Raw genomic sequence first — 25047 nt, 5'->3', positions numbered from 1 at the left:
ACCAAAATTGTGTGGAGGGCTGAGGAAACGTGTGACTCGTTCAAATCTAATGATTGAGGCGGGCACGACAACGACGAGGCGTAGTAAAAGCCTCGCTCTCACGTGGTCAACTCGGGAACCCGACCGAGTCGACTCAGTGAGCACGGAAGATTAGACCCTGTCGTATGTGTACATATGAATTAATAACATATTGTCATGATTTTTAAGAGATAAAAAATAACATTATTTATTTATTTATTTTTGGGAAGAACATTCTCTCTCTCTCTCTCTCTCTCTCTCTCTCTCTCTCTTATAGGTCACATAAATTAAATCCTTCTCAACATTCTTATTCTTGAAACATGTAAATGGGAATCACAAGCTTTCAAGAACATATCCAACACTAAACTTGCAGTGTGTTCCTCATTACAAGCCAATCATCCTATGGAATGCTTAACGCTACATTAAGGAGAGCATGAGATGATGGATGAGGTGAGGCAACTGATTCAGCTCCGAGTTGTGCCTGACTCGTTGTTGGACACGATAAAACGCAACAGTAACATAACAAATGCCTTCCATATTTGGTTACACTTCATATGAATATAATAGAAATAGAGAGAGAGAGAGAGGAGAGAGAGAGAGAGAGAGAGGTCTTTGTTTGGTGATTGGAATTCGTCGTCTTCGTTGTGTTCTTTTCCGGTTATTTTGCTCTTCTCCTCCCAACTCTTTGCAATTGGAGGTGGGGGTGTGGTGGTCTCCTTTGTTTCTTGTTCTGTTCCCTTCTTCCAATTACCGAAGCCCCGAAATCTGTCGATTTTGTCGTGATTTTGTGCTCTGCCGCATCTTTTTCGGCTGACAAGCTCAAAGATTCGATCTTTGTTTCACGAGATCGGAAGTTTCTGGTTTTTGATTGTTTTGTCTGCTCTTCTCTCCGTTTATTCCTGCTCTGGTTTATTGGATGGAAGAGGGGGGATTGGGGGAGCGGTGAGTGGCGGCGGAGAAGGGAGGCGAGAGGAAAAAGATGCTGTATTTGAAGCAGCCGCGGGGGAACCTGGGACTGCGGCGGCGGACGGCCTGATCTCGGAGGATTTGGATGTCCAAGTGACGTGGTCCGATCCCGGAGCTCGGGATCCGGACGGAATGGCAGCAGAGGGCGGGGTGGAGGCTCGGATCAACGACGCCAACTGCTACCTCCAGATGTTTGAGCTCTACGAGACTCATTCTGTAAGAAAAACTGACTCAAAAAGATATCTTTTCCTTCTGAATCTGACTTGGTTATAATTTCGTGGTCTCTTCTTTGTTTTTCTTAATTAATCCCATTGCTTAATCATCAAAACATGCGATTTTGTGTTTTTTGCTACGTTCTTTGCATATTTTGCTTTTGGTTTCTTTGATGTTGTTCGGTTTATTCTTTTTTCTTGGAACATATGATCTATATGCAAACAGTAAGGATTTTTTTCTCGGCCCGTCTGTGGTAATAAAGAAATTTTAATTTCTTGGTTACTGTTCAATCTGAGGAAAGTCAACTCCCCTTATCAATGAAAATTTACCAGCTTATTCATCAGTTCCTTGCTGTGGTGACTAACTGATGCAATGATGCTTATATTTTGACCCAACACTGCATTTTGCTTTTCTTATATTGACGTTGGTTCCAGAATTTAGTTGCTTTAGCTTCCATATTTTGGTTTTTGTTACTTATCCTTTCTCTGGGTCTTCAACATATGTTCAAACAGTGCTAACAGTCACCATCTAATGTGGAAGTCCTTCAATTTACCCTCCCAGCATAAGTTAGTCCCATAGTGATCTTATTTTGGATTTCTAGTTAAATTAGAGGTTCTATGTTTCTTACTGCTTTTTAAGTTACATGGAAATGTTTGGTTATATGTCATGTTTAATTTACTATCATCTGTTCTTGGGAGATTGATAAGAGATTAAATTACACTCTATGGTGTTCTTATTTAATCTTTTTTTTTTCCATTCCTGCAAACATTCAGATGAAGGATGACGAGTTCCATTATATAGATGTGTGATGCTAGAATTTCTTTCTTGTTCATTGTTTTATGATCCTACAAAAATACTTAAATATTTGTTTGCTGCTTTATGCTGCAGAAATTTTATATGATTGGAAGGAACCAAAGTAAAGCATTATGGAGAGTATTGAAGATTGATAGGTCAGAATCTTCAGAACTTAACATCTGTGAAGACTCAACCACATACTCAGAAAGTGAATGTAAAGAGTTGTTAAATCGAGTACATGAGGGAAACAAATCGACTGGTGGACTAAAGTTTGTCACCAATTGTTATGGTATTGCTGGTGAGTGCAATCTCAATTCATTATTGATTCATTGGGTATTTTGTTGTTTTCACTCTGAATAATATTATAATGAAGGATATTTTTTTTTCAGGATTTGTTAAGTTCTTGGGGCCTTACTACATGCTGCTCATAACCGAAAGAAAAGAAATTGGTGTTATATTTGGTCATACAGTTTATGCTGTGACTAAGAGTGAAATCATTGCAGTTCCAAATTGTAATGTCCAATGTGATATGGCTACTGCTAAGATGGAGTACAGGTATGTCACTCCACCATAATTTTCATTATTTGTAAAGCTTGTAGACTTTGTGTTTGCGGATGAAAATGTTTTGTAACATCAGATTTACTTGGTACTTACAATGATAATTCTGATGTTTTGCTTTTAATTTGGAATTATATGCAAATTGGAAATTTCCAAATTTTACATTGTTACTCATAATTTTCAGAAACCATACCCTTGTCCATTTACTTGAAAAAGACATTAAAATTTGATTGCTTTTAGTTATGAGAGTAAGTCATATGTAATTAATAACTCTCCATTGTAGTTCACTGAGTAGAAGATTCTCTATGTATTATCAACTTATTGTTTTTTGGGATTTAATATATCTAAGTTTCATGCATTTTTGAAATTTTACATAATGGAATAATGTTTATTTATTATTTTCTAGTTAAAATTTCGTATGATGCAGTGTATTATACATTCTTGATCCTCGTGGAGAACAATTTTTTTTCTTTAGGATTTCTGTAGAGTATTATCAGAACTAAAAAAACATTTGCTGACAGATACAAGAAGCTCTTCGGCATGGTGGATCTTACGAAAGATTTCTTCTTTAGCTACTCATACCACATTATGCAAAGCTTACAAAAGAATGTTTGTGAGAGTCAAAGCGGGCACATGATATATGAGACTATGTTCATTTGGAATGAGTTCTTGACCCGTGAGGTTCATCAACGTCTCAAGAATACTCTATGGACAGTTGACTTAGTATATGGTTTCTTTAAGCAGGTAAAATTCAAGTCAGTCAGTTTTGGATGTATAAAAAGATATTTTAACCTTTTAATTCTTTCTTTTCTATGTTATCCCATCAACAACTGGTGAAAAACATCATAAATGAATAATATTAGGAATCTCGATTGATCAGTATTTTCAGATGAACTAATAACTCATGATGGAAATTTTACTAAGCCATATTTGGTTTATTTTAAATGATTATGGTTTGTGATAAATTAAGATTTTTGAGGATGCTTTTGATTGTTTTATGTTAATAGAATTGAAGGATTTACCTTAACTTATAAATGCATTTTGACCACCAAAATGTAGAATAAGGCACAAATTTGAAGTAGAATTGTTTGTTTTCTAGTGAAACAGTAGAATTTTCTGAGACTTCATTCAGGTGCCAGTGAGTAAATGTTGCGTCCTATTCAGTGAGAAAAGGCACCATTTAAGGTCAAGAAGACAAAACACAAAAATCTGAAGGTTAAAAAGCCAAATTCATTACAACCTGTGAGCAAATTTATATCTTCAGTTTCCTTGCCATGTTTCTGTAATATATAGAAAAATTTTTGAATGATAGAGCAGAGATAGAAGGAAAGTGCTCAGACGCTCATATTAATTACAAATACATCTTATTTGAACCTTTCATTTTACTTGATGTCGGTGTGCTTATTTCTTTAAGATGACCACAAACTCAATATAGTTTTTGCATTTCAATATACAAAATTGCTACTTATGCAACCTATCTTGAGAAAGTACAATTATTGTAAATGTCAAATAACAAGAATATGATAATTAAACGTTATATTGGTGCATGAAATTTTACTACCTTCTCATTCCTGATTACATTTGGGTTTCACGTTATGTTTTTCTATTTTTATCAAAGAATCAACAAATAATTGCTATGGTTTCTTTAACTCAGGTGAAACTTTCAATTTGTGGAAAAGATTTTTGGTTGACTCTCATTGCTAGGCGTTCACGACATTTTGCTGGGACCAGGTTGTTATACTCTTTCATTATAAAATTTATATTTCATGTTTCTCAACGGACTGGATTTGTTAAGTCCAAGTAGTGAAGAGTAGCTAGTTTTCATTGCAATATAATTCAGGAAAATTGCTTTTTTTTTTTTGCTTGTCATTGAGCTTTATTCTTGCTTCATCTTTGATTCTTGACAACACTTTCGTTCCTGTGGATAAGGTATCTGAAGCGTGGTGTTAATGGAAATGGTAGCGTGGCAAATGATGTTGAGACAGAGCAGATCGTCTTTAAAGACATTCCTGGAGGAACTCCGACATGTCTTAGTTCTGTAGTTCAGAATAGGGGTTCCATACCTCTTTTTTGGTCTCAAGAAACCTCAAAACTTAATCTGAAGCCAGATATTATCTGTAAGTTTTGAAAATCAACAACATGTTCCTATAAGCAATTATCTTACTGTTTTCCCCTTTCACAGTGAAGAAAGATAAAGATTATGAAGCTACCCGACTTCATTTTGAGAATCTTGCAAACAGATACCGAAACCCTATTATTATTTTAAACTTGATTAAGGTATGTCTTATAAGACATTTTAGTTTCTTCTCATGCATAAAGCACATGTGGTCCAATTCTGTTATTACTTTCACATTTTTAGAGTCATCTGATGACCACTGCACTCTTGTCACCCTTTTTTATCATTGTTTGTTTAACAGTCAGAAGAAAAGAAGCCTAGGGAATCTATTCTACGATCAGAATTTGCCGATGCAATTGAATTTATAAATAAGAATCTGTCAGAAGAAAGTCATCTAAAGTACTTACATTGGGACCTTCATAAGCATTCTCGAAGGTAACTGGTTTCTTTTGATATTTATTTGTGTGATCCATAGTTGCATATTACTTGGAAAGAAATAATTGCTAAATCATATAAATCTGATAAGATATTTTATTACAGGAAAGCTAAAAATGTGCTTACATTGTTGGGAAAAGTGGCATCACGTACTTTAAAGTTAACGGGCTTCTTTTATTGTGAAACGACACCAGCACCAAGGCATGAAGGTGACTTAAGGTGGCCCAATTTTGTGTAAGTATTCCACTTATTCTGCTCAGATAGACTCCGTAGATAAAGCAACTGCCTTTTGTTAATTTTATGTAAGTTTGTCTATGTCAATACAAATATGTACTAGAAGCAACAAAATTTACATGTTTTTTCTACTTGAAGAAAAAGACTTGTGACATTTTAACTTTTTGTAACTCTTCCTCCTTATTATACCAAAGATTATGGATATATCTGATATCTGACCAATATTTAGATTTAGTTAACATCTCTCACTTTTGTGTTATTATTTAGTGAATTCTCTAGCTTTAATTGTTCTCACCATTTTCTTTTCATTTTGGTCTTGTTTTTTTGCATTCTTTTTGACAGTGTATTTGCCCAACAAACCTATCAAGCCTTTGAATAACCAAATATAGTCATTCAAAAGCAAGAAACCTGCTTGTGAAAATACATCTTGCCAACATACCCAATGTTAGAATAAAAGTTCGAGTTGTGTTTTTCAATATATTGCCTCTAGGAAGATTTATCATGTAATGTAATTGATGTATGCGATGAACAAATATAAATTTTCTTTGATCATTTAATCTTTTGGCTTCATTATTCTGCATCTTATGTTTTCGGGTTTCACCATATAATTGTACTTATATTTTGTTGTATCATATTTGGTGCTCATACTTTATAGTTTTGCATGAAGTTGAATTTTTGTTACATCTGTCTAAATCTTGTTTGATCATTTCCAAGTATTGTGGTAGATATAGATGTAAAAAGATCTATGTGACACCTTGATTTGGTCCTATATTGAAAGTCAAGGATGGTTACAAAGGTATAGAGGGTTAGATGAGTCTAGTAACGTAAACCTAGGTTTGAAGCAATTTGAGTCACATCATTCGTAATCATCAAGTTACATCGGGTAAAGTTGTGACAATTGGTATCAGAGTTGACTAGTTTTTGGGTATGATAAGGAATTATGTTGGAAAACCTTACATGTACTTTATTCTATAAAAATGGGTCTTGGGCTATGACAAGGACATTAATTGAGGAAGATTGTTTTGTTCTACATTAGAAATGGGAGGATGGTTATGAGGCCCTCTTTTAAATGACTACGGTTTGTGATAATTTTCTTATAGTATATGATAACTAAGCATATGCTAGCCATCTTTTACAAGCTCTATGCAACACTGCTTGGCTCAAATTTAGACATTGAGATGATTGGTTGCTTTTGCATTGGAGATTAATCATAAAAAAATTTAGCATCATGAATTATATCTCAAAATTGCATTTATATAGATGAAATTAGACTTGCTGTTTAGATTTATGTTCCACGCCATCTATACAAAGGGATGAGTTTATTGCAAGCTCTATTCAACATAATTTGGCCCAAATGTAGGCATTGATGTAAGTAATTGTTTCTTGTTGGAAAATTGTCATAGAACTTCATCTAATGTCATGAATTATATCTCAGAACTGCATCTGTTTGTATGGTATTAGATTTGCATGTTAAGTTTATGTTCCACATATATATGCAAAGGGATGAATCTGTTTTTTCTAATATATGACATTTTAAGAATTATTGTTATATTATTGACTAATTGTTCATTATTTGAAAACATTGGTTGTGTTTTTAAACCAAGCAAAATGGCATGGACTTTGACTAAAATTATTTGCTTTTATCATATTGGGATTTGGGCCATTATGTCTACTTTCATTTATATTGATATAAATGACCTTTGAATTCATCATATAAATTGCCTTTTTTATGTTTTGGATGGATGATGTTGGTGACTGTTTGTGTAATAATCATTGTAGCAGTAGTGGCGGCAACACCACTGGTACAGATGACATTGATAAGTTTGAAGATGGAACCCAAGAAGATAATATGGATTCTGATATATCTGGATTGGAAACAGCACAGGTTCAAGTTAGCAATGGTGGACATTGCTCAGTTAAATCTCTTAGGTATCAGACAGGTGTTCTGCGAACAAATTGCATAGATTGCCTAGATCGCACAAATGTTGCTCAGTATGCCTATGGTTTAGCTGCACTTGGGCATCAACTTCATGCACTGAATTTATCTAGTTTACCAAGTATTCATCTAGATGCATCCTTGGCTGATGACTTGATGACATATTATGAGACAATGGGCGACACACTTTCTCTGCAGTATGGTGGTTCTGCTGCTCATAAAAAGGTACCTTTTCCCTGATGTCACCTAGTTATTAATTCTAGTTCCTCGAAAGTTGAAGCATCATGTTAACTGCAATATTTTTGTAGGATATCCTTTTTTGCTTCCAATTCATTTTCTAATAATTTCATTTGAATTCATTACTTACAAATAGTTATATCCTGTTTTATTATTGGTTAAATTAACAAGGATTTGAGCCTTAGAAGTAACATTAACTTGGGCCTCTCAGGAATCATAATAATGGTTGCAGTTACCTACATCTTATCTTATGTTTTCTTGTATTGAATCTTCTTGACCTTTTGTCATGCATGATAAGGAACATTTTATCTTAAATTGACAGACATTTCCATTACCAGTTATTCCTCTTTTGGATGGAAGAATCACAAGGAACTAATCAACTACGGTTCGGATCCTTTTGAAGTTTGATTTTAGTTAAGAAGTTGCAATATCATAACTGATATATATATTTGGACAGTTGTACAAGAAATTTCTTTCGATGCACATGTCGTAAACTAATACCACTAGAAGTTGCCTGTAGAAAGTTTATATTTTGTTAATCTAACCTGTTTGCTATTTTAACTGTCGATAATGTGCAGTTCCTGGTTTACGTTTAATAGTTCATATTTGTAATACTTGGTAGATTTTCTCTGAAAGAAGAGGTCAATGGAAAGCAGCAACCCAATCTCAAGAGTTCTTCAGAACACTTCAAAGATATTATAGCAATGCCTATATGGATGTCGAAAAACAGGCTGCAATAGATCTGTATGTATAAGTTTTTCCATTGAAATTTTTTATATCTCACATTTATGTACAAAAGGATCTCCATTTTTGTGCAAAATACAATAGTGTATAATGTTCTGCCTAGAGATGCCAACTTATTGCGGTTATGACATGCAGATTTCTGGGACACTTTCAACCTCAACTTGGTGAACCAGCGATTTGGGAGCTTAATTCACTTCAGCATTATGGTTTTGGGAAAAATGGCCATGCTTTTACTGATGAAAATTCGAGGTATTATTAGACATATTTTGTGCATTATACTGGAATGTGGTTGTTTACCTTCACTGAGTTAAGACTTTCATCTTCATAATTCCATTTACTTATCTGGTTATAATGGGCTGTACTGTATTTGGTTTCCTCAATCAAATCATCATCATCGAGACTTTATTTCAGCTATCCTTCTGTGTTGTATATATGTATTGTTGCAACGGGAAGAAATATCACACTAGCAATTAGCTTTCTCAAACTTCATGACTTCTAACTAATTATATGATTTTGTTTCCGAAGGCATGCTCGTTATACATTTTACTTGCCCTTACTGCATGTTCCTATTGTCGTGTTATATCAGATCATGGATTGCATTCCACTTTTAGTACTTTTGAAATATGTTTGATCTCTTTTCCTCTCTCCATACTCTGTTCCTTTATGCTCCATGACTTTTAAGTTTAGTAGGTATGACAACAGAGGGATAGAAGAATCAGACAAGTTTGTTTAATTGATGATTTTTTCGGTTGATATCCCAATGATATATATGGTTCTCCTGATCTTTGTATCTGCTATATGCTGCAGCTATCTTTTACCATGTTAAATATTGGTGTTTATACAGGACATTTATCAGAAGATCACTATCAGATGGAAATATACTCCATGAAAGCTGTACTCCTCTATCCAGCTGTGGTTTTGGCCAAAAAGACCTCTCATGCTCAACATTATCTGAAAGAGAACATCAAGAGCAGGCCGAGTGTTTATCTGATTCAAGTTTAACAACAGAAATTTCCAAGTGTGATGCAGATGTATCACATCACAGGTTAGCTACTCATTTTAAGTTTATTTCTGATTGTGTGCATAGTCAAAATTGATGTGATTCCCTTGGAAATAGTTTTTTCTATTTTGTTGTATCTAATAACAACATATTCAAAATGGCAAACTACATTCTACCTAAAATTCATTCTAGTAACTATTTGCTGGTGGAGTCATTGATCTGAGAGTTTAGTGTGCTCATATCTATGATCTCGTTAGTTTAGTGTGCTCATATCTATGATCTCGTTAGGAAATGGGGTTGGTGGCCATATCTATTTATTTGGCATTCAAGGTTGCCTTGCATTAGCCCTTTGAGATGTATGGGGAAGAGAATTGTTAATATTTGCATCACCATACTAACTATACTTATTTTTGGCTATCTTTGTAGGCACAATTCCATGCTGTCTCATGGGCAGCTTTTTGCAGATAGTGCATATAGTTACTTGTTTAAAGATTGGCAGTCAAATTTTCTGGGCCTTGATTCACTTTTATCTTCTGGTAACTCTTTTGAGGGAGAAATAAATGACAGGTAATACCTACCTCCGTCTCCTTGTTGCAGGTTGAGATGTTTCTTCTGCTAGTAGTTTTCCTAAATGGTTCATTCCTAGATTGCATAACATCTTTGTTTTGCCGGACAGCATGTTTTTTGTGGTATATTCCTTGTAACAAAAATACCTTTGTGCCAAAGCATATTTTAATTATTTTGAACATTAAGGCAGACTTTTATATTGACCATCTAGCCACTATAGAGTATAGACAGTCCATTCTCAAGAATCTGAACAATTGCCAACTGAAACCTAAATGATGGAAGCAAATTATAATATTTTTGAAACCAAGCATTAGTTGACAAAAGAAAAAAGAGCTACAGTTGATTGATTATCAAACTATGATGTCAGGAGATAATTGCTTCGTTAAATAGCCTAATGCAATTTTAACCCATAAAAAGATGTAAAACTAAAGACAGCAATGCTCTTTGTGGTTGGGGTAAGAATGTTTCAAGAAAAGAAAAAGTTAAAACACAGAAGAAAAGGTTAAGAAACCTCATGAAGGAAAAGTAATCATGGGCACAATATCGAGCCTAGGCAGAAACATTGATTTTAAATATCTAAAAGTAATCATGGATGCCGCTTGTTCAATGCAGAACCTGATAAGCTGATTAGGACCATGATTTAAAGGTTCTAATACATTCATGTGTCTGTTTGTGTGCTAAACAATGCAATTCATCCGACAAAATATTGTTTCTAAGCTTTAGTCTCTGCACAACCTATTTTTCCTTAGGATGCAAATAAACTTTCTGTGATCTTGATATTTTTGTTGTGTGTTTTTAGGTCCATAATACTGAACTCTGCAGTCAAGAATCATCCTTCTAAACATGTCACCAATGGCAGAACTAATGAAGCAGCCACACTTCTCATAGAAAATCGGTTTATCATAAAGGTACAAGATTCTGTTCTTTACTTGTGAAATGACTTAGAATCAGTTTCTTTGTTGTGTTCTTCTTAATCCAGAATCCAGATTTGATTGATTGAAAAATGACCGATCAGGAAGAGCTGCCCGTATGATTTTTTGGTTAACTGTGAAGGAAACCTTAATTAATTGAGTCGTGTGAAAACTTGGGTCTTTAATTAGACCCAGCAAACATGAAAAATACAAGGCATAAGAACAAACTGGACATAGCGGCAGTGACAGAGTTGAGGCAGATACGCCTTCGGTGAACACATTGCTAACACATTACTGCATTCACTACAAAAGAATGCATATTCGAAATGGCACATACATATGTTAGATCAAATGTATGCCATGGAATTTGAGAATTTAAAAAATAATCTTGATCTTGACACTTGGAAAGTTCAAAAATCGAACACGATTGGTCTCTGAACAAAAATTTTATGTGATTAATTTTAGTGTGATATTTTTTTTAACAAATAACAGATTTGCTACTTGCTTCATGCAGTTGATATTCTTCATAATTGAACATCTCATGCAGAAGTCAACAACGTCCAAAACACATGATTCTTCAATTGAGGGTATCTAAATTTCGTGGATTAATGATGTGGTTTTTCAGTTTCGTATTTTATTGTCTTTCAGATTGGAATTGAAGCTCAAATTATTTTTCGATATGTATTGATAGGGCCAACTTAGTCCCACATCGGTTGAGGAGTGGGGGAGCCAAGCGCTCATAAGGCAGCCAAGCCTCCCTTACCCTCAGAGGCGCCTTTTGGAGCTCATACGCTCCGAAAGGACAAAACCCTTTGGCGCTCATACGCCCAAAGCGGACAATACCTCGCACGCCCATGGGCTGCACCGAGACAGACTAATTGGTCCCCTATCAGATTACCTGATAGGGTCAACTTAGTCCCACATCGGTTGAGGAGTGGGGGAGCCAAGTGCTCATAAGGCAGCCAAGCCTCCCTTACCCTCAGAGGCGCCTTTTGGAGCTAATACGCTCCGAAAGGACAAAACCCTATGGCACTCATACGCCCAAAGCGGACAATACCTCGCACGCCCACGGGCTGCACCGAGACAAAATAATTGGTCCCCTATCATGTATTATTGTATTTTATAATCTTAATTAACATCATCGTTTCGTTGTACTTGTTGTGTTAGATGTATGTGTGTGATAATTCAATTCTCAGTTTAATTGTCGATTGATACTTTCATGTATCTAACTGAAATACCAATTGCACCCAAATGGCATTTTGGAGTTAAATGGTGTCACTATTTTATTCATCTTCTAAGATCAAGCTATATGAAATCATAAGTTTTGATTTCATATTAGAAGCTCATTACTGTAAGAGATAAAAATTTCTTAACCTTCTGTTTCAAGTCAATTACCTAATGTTTGCTTTCACTGCAGGGACAAAAGAAAGTTGAGATACTATTTCCTTATAACACTATCCAGAGGGCAAATAATCTGATTTTTTTTTTTTTGGTTGTTGCAGGGAGAAAATATCGACATACAACTGCCTTACAACACCATTGAAACAGCCAACACTGCAAGCGAATTTTCTGATAGCTTTGCGCAATGGGTTAACAATGGAGAGACTTTATGTCATTAATGCCAACTCATTTGGATCATATATTCTCTAATGTCCCATTCAATCCTCAACTTCTGCCACAAGGATCTAGTGATGCTTTAAATGACAGCGACAGAAGGTATTTCTTCGGAAGGATGTTCTCGGACTCCGTCAACTGTTTTATCTTCGAGAATTGTGTAAAAAAGATCAGGTCAAATGATGTATTGCCACTGCTGTAGTGGTTTGAAGTATATGTATATATACATATAATTCTTTCAGATGGCAGTATGTTTATGATCCATAAGTCTCACCCATGTAAATAATAATATAGCTACTTGTACTCCAATGAGCTTGACAATTACAGCACCAATTCTTTTTCCACTACCAGCTTTGAATCTTGTTTTTCTTTTACTGTGCTGTTGTTTTTTTCTTGTTTACTTGGTTTCGTACTGACAGGATCCAAATGAAATTGAGCATGGGCAGAGTTGATTTTCCTGCAACTGTTATTTCTTGGAAGTGAAGAATGTTCACCTGTCAGTTGTCATGTATTCATCACCTTTGTCAATCATGTCAATGAATCGATGTAAACAGGAAATAGTAGCAATCTAGGTTTTGTTTTGTACTGATGTAAAAACTGAAAAGAAAGACAATCAAGATTTTACTTATTCAAATCACGAAACTCACCAATGGCAGGTGTAGTTCTTCTTGCTTCTTGGTCATCCACAATTATCATTTGAATGCTTAAATGCAACTGCAGAAAACAGAGTTGACTTTCAAAATGTGTTCATTAAATTTAGCAACTTGAAAAGCCATGCAAATGAATGTTAGGTTTGATAGAGACCAAAAGCTCAACAGGTCCAATGCATGTCTGCACTGCAAGGAAAACAGAAACCCTACTAGGATCTATATATTACTTGCACCATATGCATCATTGCCAAGAAATGACAACTTGGATCCCAGAGAGTTGCTTGTTCTAGACAAGGAACAGGCCCCTGTAAAGAAGAATACTGGAGAGATAATTCCAAAGGAAAAAATATACATAAGCCTGTTGTGCTTATATTACATGAGAAATCATGAGATTGTACCACATAGCATATATTCTGGTGCCTAGGATAATAACATTCAGAAACTACTACTACTACTAAGCCTCTAAAGAAATAACTCAATCCTCAAAAGACTTGCACAGAGCATCAAATTGTTGATTTTTGCTATACATGGTTTTGTCATTCACCCGAGAAATATGAAGCAGGTGCACTTGAAGAATGATAAGTATGACAGGTAGAACAAACACCAACTCATGCGACAGCTAAGCCATCTTCCACAGTTTGTTGCAAACATTAAGAGGCGATTCTGTCCTTTCAAACTCAAACTTCTCAACTTTCTTCTTATTCCTATCTATGACCACTGGTTACTTTCAAGGATAACACTGCCATAATAAACTTCGGAGAAACAATTCAGCCATCGTAACCACACAAAAAAAAAAGGTGCTTGGTAGAACTCAATAACATCAGAAAAGAATTGGCAAAAGAATATACTAAATGAGGCAAAATAAAATGGAAAGAAAATTAAAAACAATGGGCAACAGCAAACTTATGGACAAAAGGATACTGCCAGAAATTCTGGTCCAATCTTCAAAATCTGGGATGATGTTCGTCACTGATGCACACATGGAAAGACAATTTCTGTAAAAAGAAAAACAAAAACTTTCAGTCTTTTAATTAAAATATACGATATCCTCCAAGCATATTAGTCACAGGGCTTCAACTATTGTTCTAATTAACAAATCAAAGGTCTTATTCCCACTTGACAGGTTTAATCTTCATGTGCTTTCTCTTAATCTGATTATCTGCATATTTTTGTAATGCTTTGATCAGAACCTTCACTAGTTATGTCCCTTTCCCTTCCTATGCTTAAATCTTTTTCTTAACTACTCGAGCTGCAAGCTCGTCATCCATCTTCCAGTAGATACTATACTCTTCATGCGGCCTTATAAATTTTCCTTCTCTGGGTCTTCTCACTGACTTTGTTTTGTGTTGGATCATATCTGTCATATACTCTTGCCAAACCTGTAAAATTTGTTAGTACAATAAAAAATGTCTGTATAACCATTCCTTTTCCAGAAACTCAATATACAAGAGACATCAATATTGTTCTTGACAATGCTTTGTCATTCCATATCTGTTCAACCATCATCTACATAACTAACATTTTCTTTTACACACTGAAATTTGACACAATATTTAAAGTCGACAGTCAAATTATACAAACAAGAGAAGTGCAAAACTACTAACAAATGAATAACTACTCTTCCAGACTGTTCTGATTTTAGTTGGTGAATAGAAAGCAGGTCCTTCCACTGAATAATCTTTAGTTTACAAGCTGTTAATGTTGCTAAATTTTGTAGTCATAGTTAATGAGCCAGCTGAATTGAAAACTCAGGATCCATGCTGGCAATCTAAGAATATATGCATTAAATAGCAATTTATGAATAAGTCCTAGTATGAAATAAAATGAAGTAATGTATATCCTTACCGTGCCCTTATCAGATCTTTTTCTGTTTTCTTGATCATCACTCTTCGATCTTCAATAGAAACTCTCTGATGCTCTAAATCAATGAGTTCATCCCGAACTGCTGTGTCGAATCACATAGAAGGTACATGAGCAATAGTCTAATATGTGCTATTCCACAACTAGATCATTTTTTTAAAATACAGACAAACTGAAATAACCAAGACTTATCTTAGTTCTTGCTGTAGCATATGTTCCTCTTGCAATTTCTCATCCAATTCATGTTGAAGATGATCCAGTTCAGAATCATAGGATGTTTCATCTTTTGACCTGTCAATCTTCTCTTCACATGCTTGTATCTTGTTCTGGCAGTCTGCAGTGTAACATCATATGTAAGCATAGATAAAAATCACTTTGTTGTGGTATCAGAACCTTGTCTAAAGAGCTTAAAATTTTGAGAACCTTAACCATTAACAAACAAAATCCATCTGAGAAAAGCTGATGAAACATAACCTTAATGGTTCTCATTTCTCGTTGTCAGTGTATATAACTCAATATGAACTTTGCCAATACAAAGTTCACAATGAGAGCTTCCTTTTCAAATGAAAACATGACAGTTTAAGCTTCACACAGCTCCATTAGACGGTCATCAAAGGGATTCTTGAGTGTTCCATTCAATCACATGAAAGAGGAAATTTGATCTTTGGTCTTGCGAACCTTGTCTAAAGAGCTTAAAATTTTGAGAACCTTAACCATTAACAAATAAAATCCATCTGAGAAAAGCTGATGAAACATAACCTTAATGGTTCTCATTTCTCGTTGTCAGTGTATATAACTCAATATGAACTTTGCCAATACAAAGTTCACAATGAGAGCTTCCTTTTCAAATGAAAACATGACAGTTTAAGCTTCACACAGCTCCATTAGACGGTCATCAAAGGGATTCTTGAGTGTTCCATTCATTCACATGAAAGAGGAAATTTGATCTTTGGTCTCGCAAATTTGTTCTCAAAACACACTTAGAGTTCCTGTATAAGCCTCAGAAATAGGTAATGTAGAATGAGCAACAGTGAGTTATATATATATATATATAGAGAAGTGAAGTAGGAATAGAAAGAGAGGGAAATATATGTTAACTACCATATTGCTAAAGGAGCGTACTCGCATGATGAAGGTCTCGCACATTCATTCACCAATGATCCTCAGTTTCAACCCTTTTTATAGGTCCAAGGACAAAAAATATATATATAGAAAGAAAAAAAATTAAATTAAATCAAATAAATATTTTTTTTTCCTTGTTCGAAGAAGATAATCTTCTTCTTTCGATGATAGCCTTCCATCTTGGTAGTGACAAATATTTGTAATACCTTCAATCACAATAACGATATGATTCTTCCATTATTTCTACATTTGATTTTTTTTCAGTAGTCAAAGAAACTAGAATAGAATTATTCTAGATGTTTCCATGTGGTAACTTATGACATATGCAAAATAACCCCCTAAACTAATCAAATGTATTCAAATAAGTGAGAAAATAAATCTTATTTGTAATATCTTCGATCAGAATTTTTGATCTTCAATCACAATAACTATATGATTCTTCCATTATTTTCACATTTGATTTGTTTTTTCAGTAATCTAAGAAACTAGAATAGAATTATTCTAGATGTTTCCATGTGGTAACTTATGACATATGCAAAATAACCCCCTAAACTAATCAAATGTATTCAAATAAGTGAGAAAATAAATTGGTATGGTGTCTTCGGAACAATTCATTCCTCGACTATCACAACTTGCAGTAGAGATCATGATGGTTTTAATATACCACAAGACAGATTAAGATAACTAAAACCTACTAAGATGTGATTCCACGAATTATATGGGAGTACGGATGCGCCGCAATGTAGTTTCATCAAGCAATCTAAATGTGGTCTCAATCTTTTTGAATCTGTCCTAAGATGCGATCTGTCTGATACGATTAAGGTGTACATAGAAAGGTGAAGGAAAACCTAACCTTCTATCCATTTCCCAGTGTTATTGGAATCAGAACTGCATGAGAAGTGAAGCAGCTTCGCCCCTTCCAAAGACTGCATCAGGCCATCGACATCCTTCTTATTCTTCAGAACCCCAAGCAGATCGTCTCCAAGCGAAAGAAGATTCTCAATGTCTACTCTTTTACCAAGATTCGCCATCCAAACACAAGAACTTTGCCCTAGACGCAGATAAAAGAAGAGAGGTCAAAAGGTTGCCCACAAAAATTGCCACTCTCTACTCTCTACTGCCATTCACCGTCATCCAAATTCATCTCTTTTCCCGTTAAATTCTTCAACTAATTTCCAAGAAACTGAATCACTTACTAAATTTGGCACCAGAGAAGGTTGCCTGCCGTTCGCCACATCCGTCACTACCCTCCGCCGCGGGAACTGGAGAGGCTCCCCCTGCCCTAGTAAGGTCGCAGGCAAAGAAGAGGCGGGGTTGCGGTGCGGGTAAGACCCGAATCCAATATGTCTTCGGGCGGATAGAATCCAATATGTCTTCGGGCCTTCATCCGCATCCAATAAAAATGGCTCTCCCTTCCTCGAATCCCATCTTACGCGTTCTCGTTCGTGCTCTTAGGATTTCTTCGGTCGAGGCATGTGGAGGTGAAAATTCTTGATAATCTCATCGGTTGTTTCCTATTTCTTAATTGTTTAATTGTGATTTCTTGTGCCTGATTGTTATGATGTTCTTGCCCAAGCTTTAGGGAATTTCTGTGAATTTAGGGTTCACAATACATTGAATTTTACAATTTTTCCCTCAGGATTCTTTGTTTTGGTAGTGATTTGGTGTCTCTCTCTTGTGGTTCTGTTCTTGTTCAAATTTCCTGGGCTTTTTGTGGAACTAGTGTTGAGAATTTGGTGGTTTTTGTCATTCTTTTTTCCTATGATTCTTTGTTTTGGTAGTGACTTGGTTGCTGCTTCTTTGGTGTGAGCCCTTGGGGATTTTGTGAATCTATGGTTGAGAATTGTCGATTTTTATTATTTCTTTACTATGATTCTTTGTTTGGTGACTTGGCTGCATTTCTTTTTCGTGATTTTCTTTCCCATGTTTTCAGGTTTTCTTTCTCTTTTTTTTTTTGTGAATTTAGGTTGATAACTTGTTGATTTTTATAATTTTTTCCTAGGATTCTTTGTTTAGATCACGATTTGGTTGCATTTCTTTGTTGTAATGTTCTCTCCCAAGTTTTCAGGTTTCTTTTTTTGTGAATTTAGGTTTGAGAAATTGTTGAATTTTACCGTTCTTTTTCGTATGTTTCTTTGTTTTGGTCGTGATATTGGTTGCGCTTCTTTGATGCGAGTCCAATTTTTTGGGGCTTTATGTGAGTTTAGGATTGAGAATTCTTATAATTTCTTCCCTATGATTCTTTGCATGGGTCCTGACCTGGTTTCTTTTCTTTATCATGATGTCTGTTCCCATCTTTTCATTTTTTTGGTGAATTTAGGTTGATAACTTGTTGATTTGTATAATTTTTTCCCAGGATTATTTGTTTAGGTCGTGATTTGGTTGCATTTCTTTATTGTGATGTTTTTCCCAAGTTTTCAGGTTTTTTTCTCTGTGAATATAGGGTTGAGAATTTGTTTATTTTTATTAAATTATCCTACGATTCGTTGTTTAGGTCATGATCTGGTTGCACTTCTTTGTTCTGTTGTTCTTGTGGAAGTTTTCCCCTGTGATTCTTTCTTTTGGCCCTGACCTTGTTGCTATTCTTTGTTATGATGTTCTTGGGCAAGTTTCAGGGCTTTTTTTGAGTTTAGGGTTGAGAAGTTGTTGATTTTGATAATTTTTCCCCTATTGTTCTTTGTTTAGGTTGTGCTCCTTTAGGAGAGGTGAGTTTATTTCATTCTGTGCTTCCTATTGTGACAATTTTGTCATGGTTTTGTTAGCGTTCTTCCTTCTTATTAAGGCTTCTAATGAATTTCAGGCTAAGAAATTGTTAGGTTTCATGGTTCTTGTCGAATGCTTCTTTGATTATCAAATTTATTTGTTTTCTCGCATGAGGATGTAGGAGGCTGATTAGTCAAATGGACTTTGCTTTATTCTTTGGTGAAACATGTCTTTTGAATATTAACAAGTGATTTCCTTGTTTCGGTTGAAATATATGATGGATGAAAGTACATCAGATGCACAGACACGTATAGATGGATTCTGTAGTGCCTTTCTATGATTTTTTCAGTAGGGGTTCCATTTTCTACACCATAGAACCTTGTTTTAAAACATTTTGTGGGAAGGTTTCACTATATGTTATGATCTCTATGCTTGAGCAACAAAATGATCGTTGTTTGGAATTAGTCCTTCCTGAATGAGATTCTTCTTTTTGTTGATGAGATCTGCTAGCTAAGAACAATCCTTGGTGTAGCAATTGAAATTTGTAACCCATTGGCCAATGGTTAGCCATTGAACTTTGGAATTCTTGTGCTGAAAGTAAACCTATTGTTCTTATGCCATTAGGAGAATTCTCCAACTCCTTGACCGTTTGAGTTTAACTTTTAGGTTGAAAATCAATTTTAGGTCACTGAATCAGAAATTGAAGCTATTGTCAGATTTTCTTTTTTTGTATCATGTCACGTAACGATTTTAATTTTGGGTACTGGACCTGTGTCAATCCATTGGTGGACCCATACGGGTTTGTTCCATTTTGGCATGTTGACACATGGTATGTCAGAGCATACAATGGTAAAAAGGAGAAGAACAGGAGGGGAGTCTGCTGCGGAGAAGACAGGGAAGAGAGGTTGCGGTGAAGAAATAGGGGAGGGGAGGTGGCAATGGAGGAAGAAGAGGAGGATGAGGATGAGGATGAGAAGGGAAGGAAGAAAAAGATGAGTAGCAGGTTTTTGGTAGGGAGCAACATGCGAGGGGTATGGGGCAAGAATTGAAGGCGATGGACACGTGGCAGAACCGGATGGTAAGCTTTGTTTTGGAAGTGGATCTCCTGGTTCATGGTGGTTTGCGTGTTGGTAACCTAGCGCAATGGTATATGTACTGAGTATGGTATATTTTGCCCACATGATACATAGAACTATGGTGGACCAGTATATGTACCAAGTAGTATATACCACTCTGCCTGATATGTAGAACCATGGTGGGCCAGTATATGTACCGAGTGGTATATATGGGTTCGCTGCAATATGTAGAACCATGATGCCATATGATTTTACCATATGAAATAATATAAGTTTTTATTTAATAAAAATTAAATTGATGCCATATTATTTTACCATACGAAATAATTTAAGCTTTGATTGTGTGCTCATGCTGATGTAGATCTTGCTTGCTTGAATTTGAAAAATATGTTGCTTTTAACTTATGATTTGGTAATCTGTTTCCTTTACAAGAAGTAAAAGTATTATTATATTCCCATTTCAGTGGAATGTTCTTAAGATTTGGTATTCTGTTTCGTTTATGAGAAGTTCAAATATTGTTATGTTCCCATTCCAGTGGAGTGTTTTATTCTTATATGGTACATGTTATTCATTTTGTAGAGGCTCTGGGTATATTCTTAACAAACTAATGATTTATAGGAAAAGCTCTTTATATCTGTAACCTCAGGATTTTCAGTAAATGAATGGAGACATCAAGAGGTATTCATACATATGCTTCAGTCTCTAAAAACGACCATGAAGACTATTTTATAGAAGACTTTGAAAATGATCTCTGGCCTGCTCCTGACAAGACTTGCACTTCAACACCAAGATGCTCAAAGCAAGTTCCATGTAAGTTTTCAACTGTCTCCAGATTGTCAGATGAATATGATTCAGGTGACGATCATGGCCATTTGGAACAGTCCAGAGCACAAATTGATGTGAACTTGAAAAATGTGCTCGGTGGCATAGTGGCTATTCTCACTGGCAGGAACAAAGAAAGCAATGGCATTCAACCGCTACAAAGTCCTACCTCAAGTTCATTATTTTTGGGCTCTGAAGACAGTGGAGGCGGTTTCCTTCATCCATCTGTCTACATACCAAGTGCACCACCTTTTCTTGAGGCAGAAGCTATCAACTATAATGCTTATCGGGCAGTTCTGGAAGCAGATCCTCCAGAATGGCTGCCAGATAGTTGCACTGCTGCTTGTATGCAGTGTGCTTCACCTTTCACAGCCCTTACTCGTGGAAGACATCATTGTCGATTTTGTGGGGGTATCTTTTGTAGAGCATGCTCGAAAGGAAGATGCTTGTTACCAGTCAAGTTTCGAGAGCGGGATCCTCAAAGGGTGTGTGATGCATGCTATGATAAGCTTGATCCTTTGCAGGGATTATTGATCAACTCAATTAGTAATGCTATGCAATCAGCAAAGCATGATGTTATGGACTGGACATGTTCTAGAGGGTGGTTAAACCTTCCTGTGGGCTTATCAATGGAACACGAGATATACAAGGCAGCGAATACTTTGAACAATTATAGCCAGGTGATACATTTTGCTCCCACCTATTATCGTGATCTGTTTATTTTTTCATAGAATCAATTTTTTACTGAGGCTTCAACAATAACCATCTATGGTTATGATTCCTTTGCAGGTTGCCAGATTAAATCCTGAAAGATCTATTCCTTTGGCAGTCTTGAGGGGAGCAAAAGGGCTTGCTATTCTGACAGTTGCCAAAGTTGGTGCATTTCTAACTTACAAACTAGGTACAGGCTTGGTTGTTGCAAAAAGGTCAGACGGATCATGGTCTGCACCATCATCCATACTCTCTGTTGGTCTAGGATGGGGAGCACAGGTACAAACTCAAAAACTATAGTTATCTTCTTGGTTCTTTCTTCTCATAATTAGAGCTGTAGAGCATTTAGCTAGCAAAACCGTCAACTTGGAGTATGCAATTATCAGTTTTCTGCATGGTTGAGTCATGAGTGATGCCTTTTGTCAGAGAATTGCAAGTAAGATCACAGATGTTACTAGAAGATGCACCAACATGTTGGCACCTCCAGGTATATGGTCCTGGTTAGTATGTAGTGGAGAGTGGCTCTAGGTATATGGTCCTGCTTAGTATGGAATCCAAGATGTGCTTGACCAATCTGATTTTAGAATTTTGTCAGTCAAATTTGGTAACTTATAATATATGAATTGTACATATTTAAGTTAATTTAAGAATCTTTTAATATGGTCAGCTTCTCTAGCAATCTGAATACTCAAAATTTTCTTGTTAGATTTTAGCTTTACTAGAGTTTGACAATTCCACAACCCAACTTAGCCGAACTTCTGGAACTTTGCTTCTGTGTCTTTAAAGATAAATTATTTGCCTTATTTGGTCCCTCTTCTGCCTCTATCACCCTAGATCGGAGGAGAGCTGATGGACTACATCATAGTGCTTCATGGTTCTAAAGCAGTGAAGACATTCTGCAGCCGTATGCATTTCTCCCTTGGGGCAGGACTGAGTGCTGCAGCAGGACCTGTTGGAAGAGTCTTAGAAGCAGATCTTCGAGCTGGAGATAAAGGATCAGGAATGTGTTATACTTACAGCTGTAGCAAAGGTAATTATCTTAAAAAAATCAATTTTCAAGCTTATACTAATGCATTGTGCATGTCAAGTAGTGTCCTGTATGTATAATCATTGAACTGTTTTAGATTTTTTAATACCATTTTGGATGTTTAGGGTTTTTCTTAATGAAGTTGGTAAGCTTAAACTTGTTATTGTTTCAGTCCTGCATTTGGAATTTAAAATTGTATATATAAAAAGGGCAGCAGAATTATGGGATTTTATGTTATTTATGAAAGATCAACCTTTTCAGGCATGGCCAACTAGCTAAAGACTGTTATGTATATTTATAATCATTACCTGATGTGACCTAAATCTCGTGACCATGCCACAATGGACATGGTCAACCAGCTTTCTTTCCAACAAAATGGAGTTTAAAAAATAAACGAGCAAATAGGCATTTAATTTTTTATCCAAATTGTCGCCGAATTAGTCTTTATAATGTCCTTCAATTTCCTAAGGACCAAATAAAAAGTTCTAAGTTTTTGTACAGAACGGAAACAAACTAATAAATCTTCTAATTCTCCAATCACGGCTTTCTGCTCGAGTCTCCTAGGTTTCTGGTTGCTCTGAAAGAAAATATATATAAAAAACATAACACTCAAGCAACCTTGGAGTTGTCTCAATTTTAGAATTAAAACTAGCTAGTAAAATATTAGGATTTGGTTTATGGACAAATATGCAGTAACTATGTAGTACAATTAAGGATATGCTAGTCTTCATTACCAAAGGTTATTATTGATTCTTTGAAATGTGTTATTGAAGTTATGTTCTCAAAAGAAGGGAAAAGCAGTTATGTGATGGGCTGGGGCAAGATAACCCATCTTTTATCTATTCTTGTGATAAGTGATTTGGCAACTTTTAACTCCTCATAGACATGCTTCTGTAAGAGGCTAGGGGAGCCTTGGTGCATGATAAGGATTCTTATTTGCAATCTCGATGATCAAGGTTCGAGATACCAAATGATCTCTCTATTTGCAAGAGTAAGATTGCATGTATTCACCCTCCTCAGACCTCGCATTGGTTGGATCATTGTGCGTTGTACTCTCTTTTCTACTGACATGTATGTAATCCCTTCTATTCCGTCATAAATTTGGTAGATAGAACAATAATGGTCTCATGAGTATCATAGTCTAGCTATGCATAGTTAAACGCCACTTTGTATCTCTTCTTTGTTAACAGAGGCCTTTCACTTTACAGAGATCGGTTTATTTTCTTCTTAGTTCAGTGGTGATGCTCTCTTTAATTGTATGCAAGTCTTCTGATCTAAATCAGCAGAGAGTTGTTCAAAGAGTATTACAAACAATTTCATTTGTATTTGACTAGAATAGATACAAAAAAATTTCTTACGTCTTCAGAAGGTAGTGAGTTGATTCGCTAATTGTTATCCACTTTTCAGCTTTATTAGTGCCATTGGATTATTCTTTTGCTGCTATATACTCCATCTGTATCTTCTGCGTGATGTTAAACAGAAATAATAAATTTCTTTATATTGACTGCAATGCAGGTGCTTTTGTCGGAGTGTCGCTTGAAGGAAACCTAGTTGTGACCCGTCAGGATGCTAATACACGCTTCTATGGTGATCCTTATCTGACTACTACTGACATACTTGTGGGGACTGTAGAGCAACCGAAAGCCGCTCTGCCTTTGTATGCTGCTCTGGATGACCTTTGTTCGACGTTACAATGTTAACATTTTGTGCAATTTGTTGTGCACACACATCATCTCTATCAGACATTTGAAACCCTAATGAACACTTGGTCATCAAGGATGATGCATAGGGCGATAAATACTGGCCAGATATAGTTGGTACGGTTTTGGGTTTTGCACTGTAATGTCATCAATACATGGTATGCTGTATATATCTTCCATAAATTGCAATTCAAATACGTTGTACATATTTGCATTTGGAGTTAAATTTGTGATTTGTTGTGTACACATCTCATCTCTATCAGACATTTGACCTCAACACCTCATCGAGGACGATAAATACTGGCCAGGTATAGTTGGTATGGTTAGGCGTTCTGCACTGTAATGTCATCAATACATGGTATGTTGTCTATATCTTCCAGCAATTCAAGTGCATTGTACCTATTTGCATTTGGAGGTTAACTTGGCTTCACCTTTTGTGCATCAATTACCTGCTCTATAATTGTGGTCACAGTTTTACATTCATCCCTAGTTTATCTGTGGTAGCTCCTAAAATTATTGTGCATGTGTTGAACAAGGTTTTCAACTTTGAGTATTGGACTTATAGAGAGCACAAGGAAGCAGTCGGTGACGGCAAAGAAAGAGGAAGAAAGGAAAAAGAAAAAGAAACAAAAGAGAAGGCGGTGAAGGAAAATACAGAGTTTAGAATGGCGTTTTAACTTTTAAGTGGATCGGATCGGACTAAGATTGTCAAATTTTTGAATCATACCAATTAGGGCAAAATTAAAAATTCTGCTTGGAACATATTCTGCCTCCAAAATTTCTGGAAGGCTTTCTCTTTTCTGATTTTTGGCAATTTGTACATAAGTTTTCTACCTCAACTGCTGCTGGTTAAATCTGATGAGTAACTTCCCAACTGCGATTCTGCAAATGATTAAAGTTGTCGCCATTTTGTGAAGTAGAAGAGCATTCAAGATATGGAGTTGGGATGGTTTGATCGCTTGTCTTATCAAAGTCTGTCCTTCATCATGGAAACTGTGAGTTGTGTAATCAAAATGTATGCTTCATGCCTCA

The 25047-nt window shown here is 35.7% G+C and overlaps 3 protein-coding genes across 11 annotated transcripts; 2 read left to right on the top strand and 1 right to left on the bottom strand.

The window, feature by feature from the left end:
• The first annotated feature begins 594 nt into the window (after positions 1–594).
• Positions 595–12688, top strand: LOC135607188 (phosphoinositide phosphatase SAC3-like). Of its 3 annotated transcripts, XM_065098798.1 has the most exons (17): positions 595–1200; positions 2086–2290; positions 2382–2547; positions 3072–3294; positions 4205–4281; positions 4480–4667; positions 4733–4827; positions 4968–5101; positions 5207–5335; positions 7115–7496; positions 8131–8252; positions 8388–8501; positions 9097–9297; positions 9679–9819; positions 10619–10727; positions 11245–11317; positions 12233–12688. In XM_065098798.1, exons 1-17 carry the CDS (start codon positions 1117–1119, stop codon positions 12271–12273), a joined length of 2484 nt encoding a protein of 827 aa, XP_064954870.1. In that variant the 5' UTR covers positions 595–1116; the 3' UTR covers positions 12274–12688. The 3 variants fall into 3 exon arrangements, with proteins under 3 accessions (XP_064954870.1, XP_064954869.1, XP_064954868.1); XM_065098797.1 differs by lacking the exon at positions 11245–11317 and having other exon boundaries at positions 596–1200; positions 7118–7496; XM_065098796.1 differs by lacking the exon at positions 11245–11317 and having other exon boundaries at positions 596–1200.
• A 614-nt stretch (positions 12689–13302) lies between these two features.
• LOC135607190 (kinetochore protein SPC24 homolog) lies at positions 13303–17325 on the bottom strand. Its single transcript, XM_065098802.1, has 6 exons — positions 17173–17325; positions 16830–17027; positions 15047–15188; positions 14840–14941; positions 13916–13989; positions 13303–13711 (listed from the first exon to the last, which is right to left on the bottom strand). Exons 2-6 carry the CDS (start codon positions 17005–17007, stop codon positions 13614–13616), a joined length of 594 nt encoding a protein of 197 aa, XP_064954874.1. The 5' UTR covers positions 17008–17027; positions 17173–17325; the 3' UTR covers positions 13303–13613.
• On the top strand, positions 17322–25047 carry LOC103977810 (uncharacterized). 7 transcript variants are annotated; one of them, XR_010485107.1, is made up of 7 exons: positions 17342–17457; positions 20335–21257; positions 21367–21567; positions 22123–22318; positions 23831–24173; positions 24279–24373; positions 24552–25047. XR_010485107.1 is itself a non-coding variant. In XM_009393438.3 (6 exons), the coding sequence occupies exons 2-6, from the start codon at positions 20500–20502 to the stop codon at positions 24013–24015; spliced, it is 1269 nt and encodes a 422-aa protein (XP_009391713.2). In that variant the 5' UTR covers positions 17322–17457; positions 20402–20499; the 3' UTR covers positions 24016–24221. The 7 variants fall into 7 exon arrangements, 6 of the variants coding, with proteins under 6 accessions (XP_009391713.2, XP_009391710.2, XP_064954871.1 ...); XM_009393438.3 differs by lacking the exons at positions 24279–24373; positions 24552–25047 and having other exon boundaries at positions 17322–17457; positions 20402–20565; positions 20637–21257; positions 23831–24221; XM_065098799.1 differs by lacking the exons at positions 24279–24373; positions 24552–25047 and having other exon boundaries at positions 17327–17457; positions 20374–20565; positions 20637–21257; positions 23831–24221.

Source organism: Musa acuminata, chromosome BXJ2-3 (assembly GCF_036884655.1).
Source record: "Musa acuminata AAA Group cultivar baxijiao chromosome BXJ2-3, Cavendish_Baxijiao_AAA, whole genome shotgun sequence".
Classification (NCBI taxonomy): domain Eukaryota; kingdom Viridiplantae; phylum Streptophyta; class Magnoliopsida; order Zingiberales; family Musaceae; genus Musa; species Musa acuminata.
The sequence above is the reverse complement of the archived record's forward strand: the minus strand, read 5'-3'. Positions and strand labels throughout refer to the sequence as shown.

Coding starts and splice junctions, on each gene's coding strand:
- LOC135607190 (XM_065098802.1), bottom strand. CDS start 17,007: ATGGCGAATCTTGGTAAAAGAGTAGACATTGAGAATCTTCTTTCGCTT. Junction 14,942..15,046: donor ATGCTACAGCAAGAACTAAG/ATAAGTCTTGGT, acceptor GTGATTCGACAC/AGCAGTTCGGGATGAACTCA. Junction 13,712..13,915: donor TTGGACCAGAATTTCTGGCA/GTATCCTTTTGT, acceptor GAAAGTAACCAG/TGGTCATAGATAGGAATAAG.
- LOC103977810 (XM_009393435.3), top strand. CDS start 20,418: ATGGAGACATCAAGAGGTATTCATACATATGCTTCAGTCTCTAAAAAC. Junction 21,258..21,366: donor CTTTGAACAATTATAGCCAG/GTGATACATTTT, acceptor ATTCCTTTGCAG/GTTGCCAGATTAAATCCTGA. Junction 21,568..22,122: donor GTCTAGGATGGGGAGCACAG/GTACAAACTCAA, acceptor CTATCACCCTAG/ATCGGAGGAGAGCTGATGGA.
- LOC135607188 (XM_065098796.1), top strand. CDS start 1,117: ATGGCAGCAGAGGGCGGGGTGGAGGCTCGGATCAACGACGCCAACTGC. Junction 1,201..2,085: donor AGCTCTACGAGACTCATTCT/GTAAGAAAAACT, acceptor TTTATGCTGCAG/AAATTTTATATGATTGGAAG. Junction 9,820..10,618: donor GAGGGAGAAATAAATGACAG/GTAATACCTACC, acceptor GTGTGTTTTTAG/GTCCATAATACTGAACTCTG.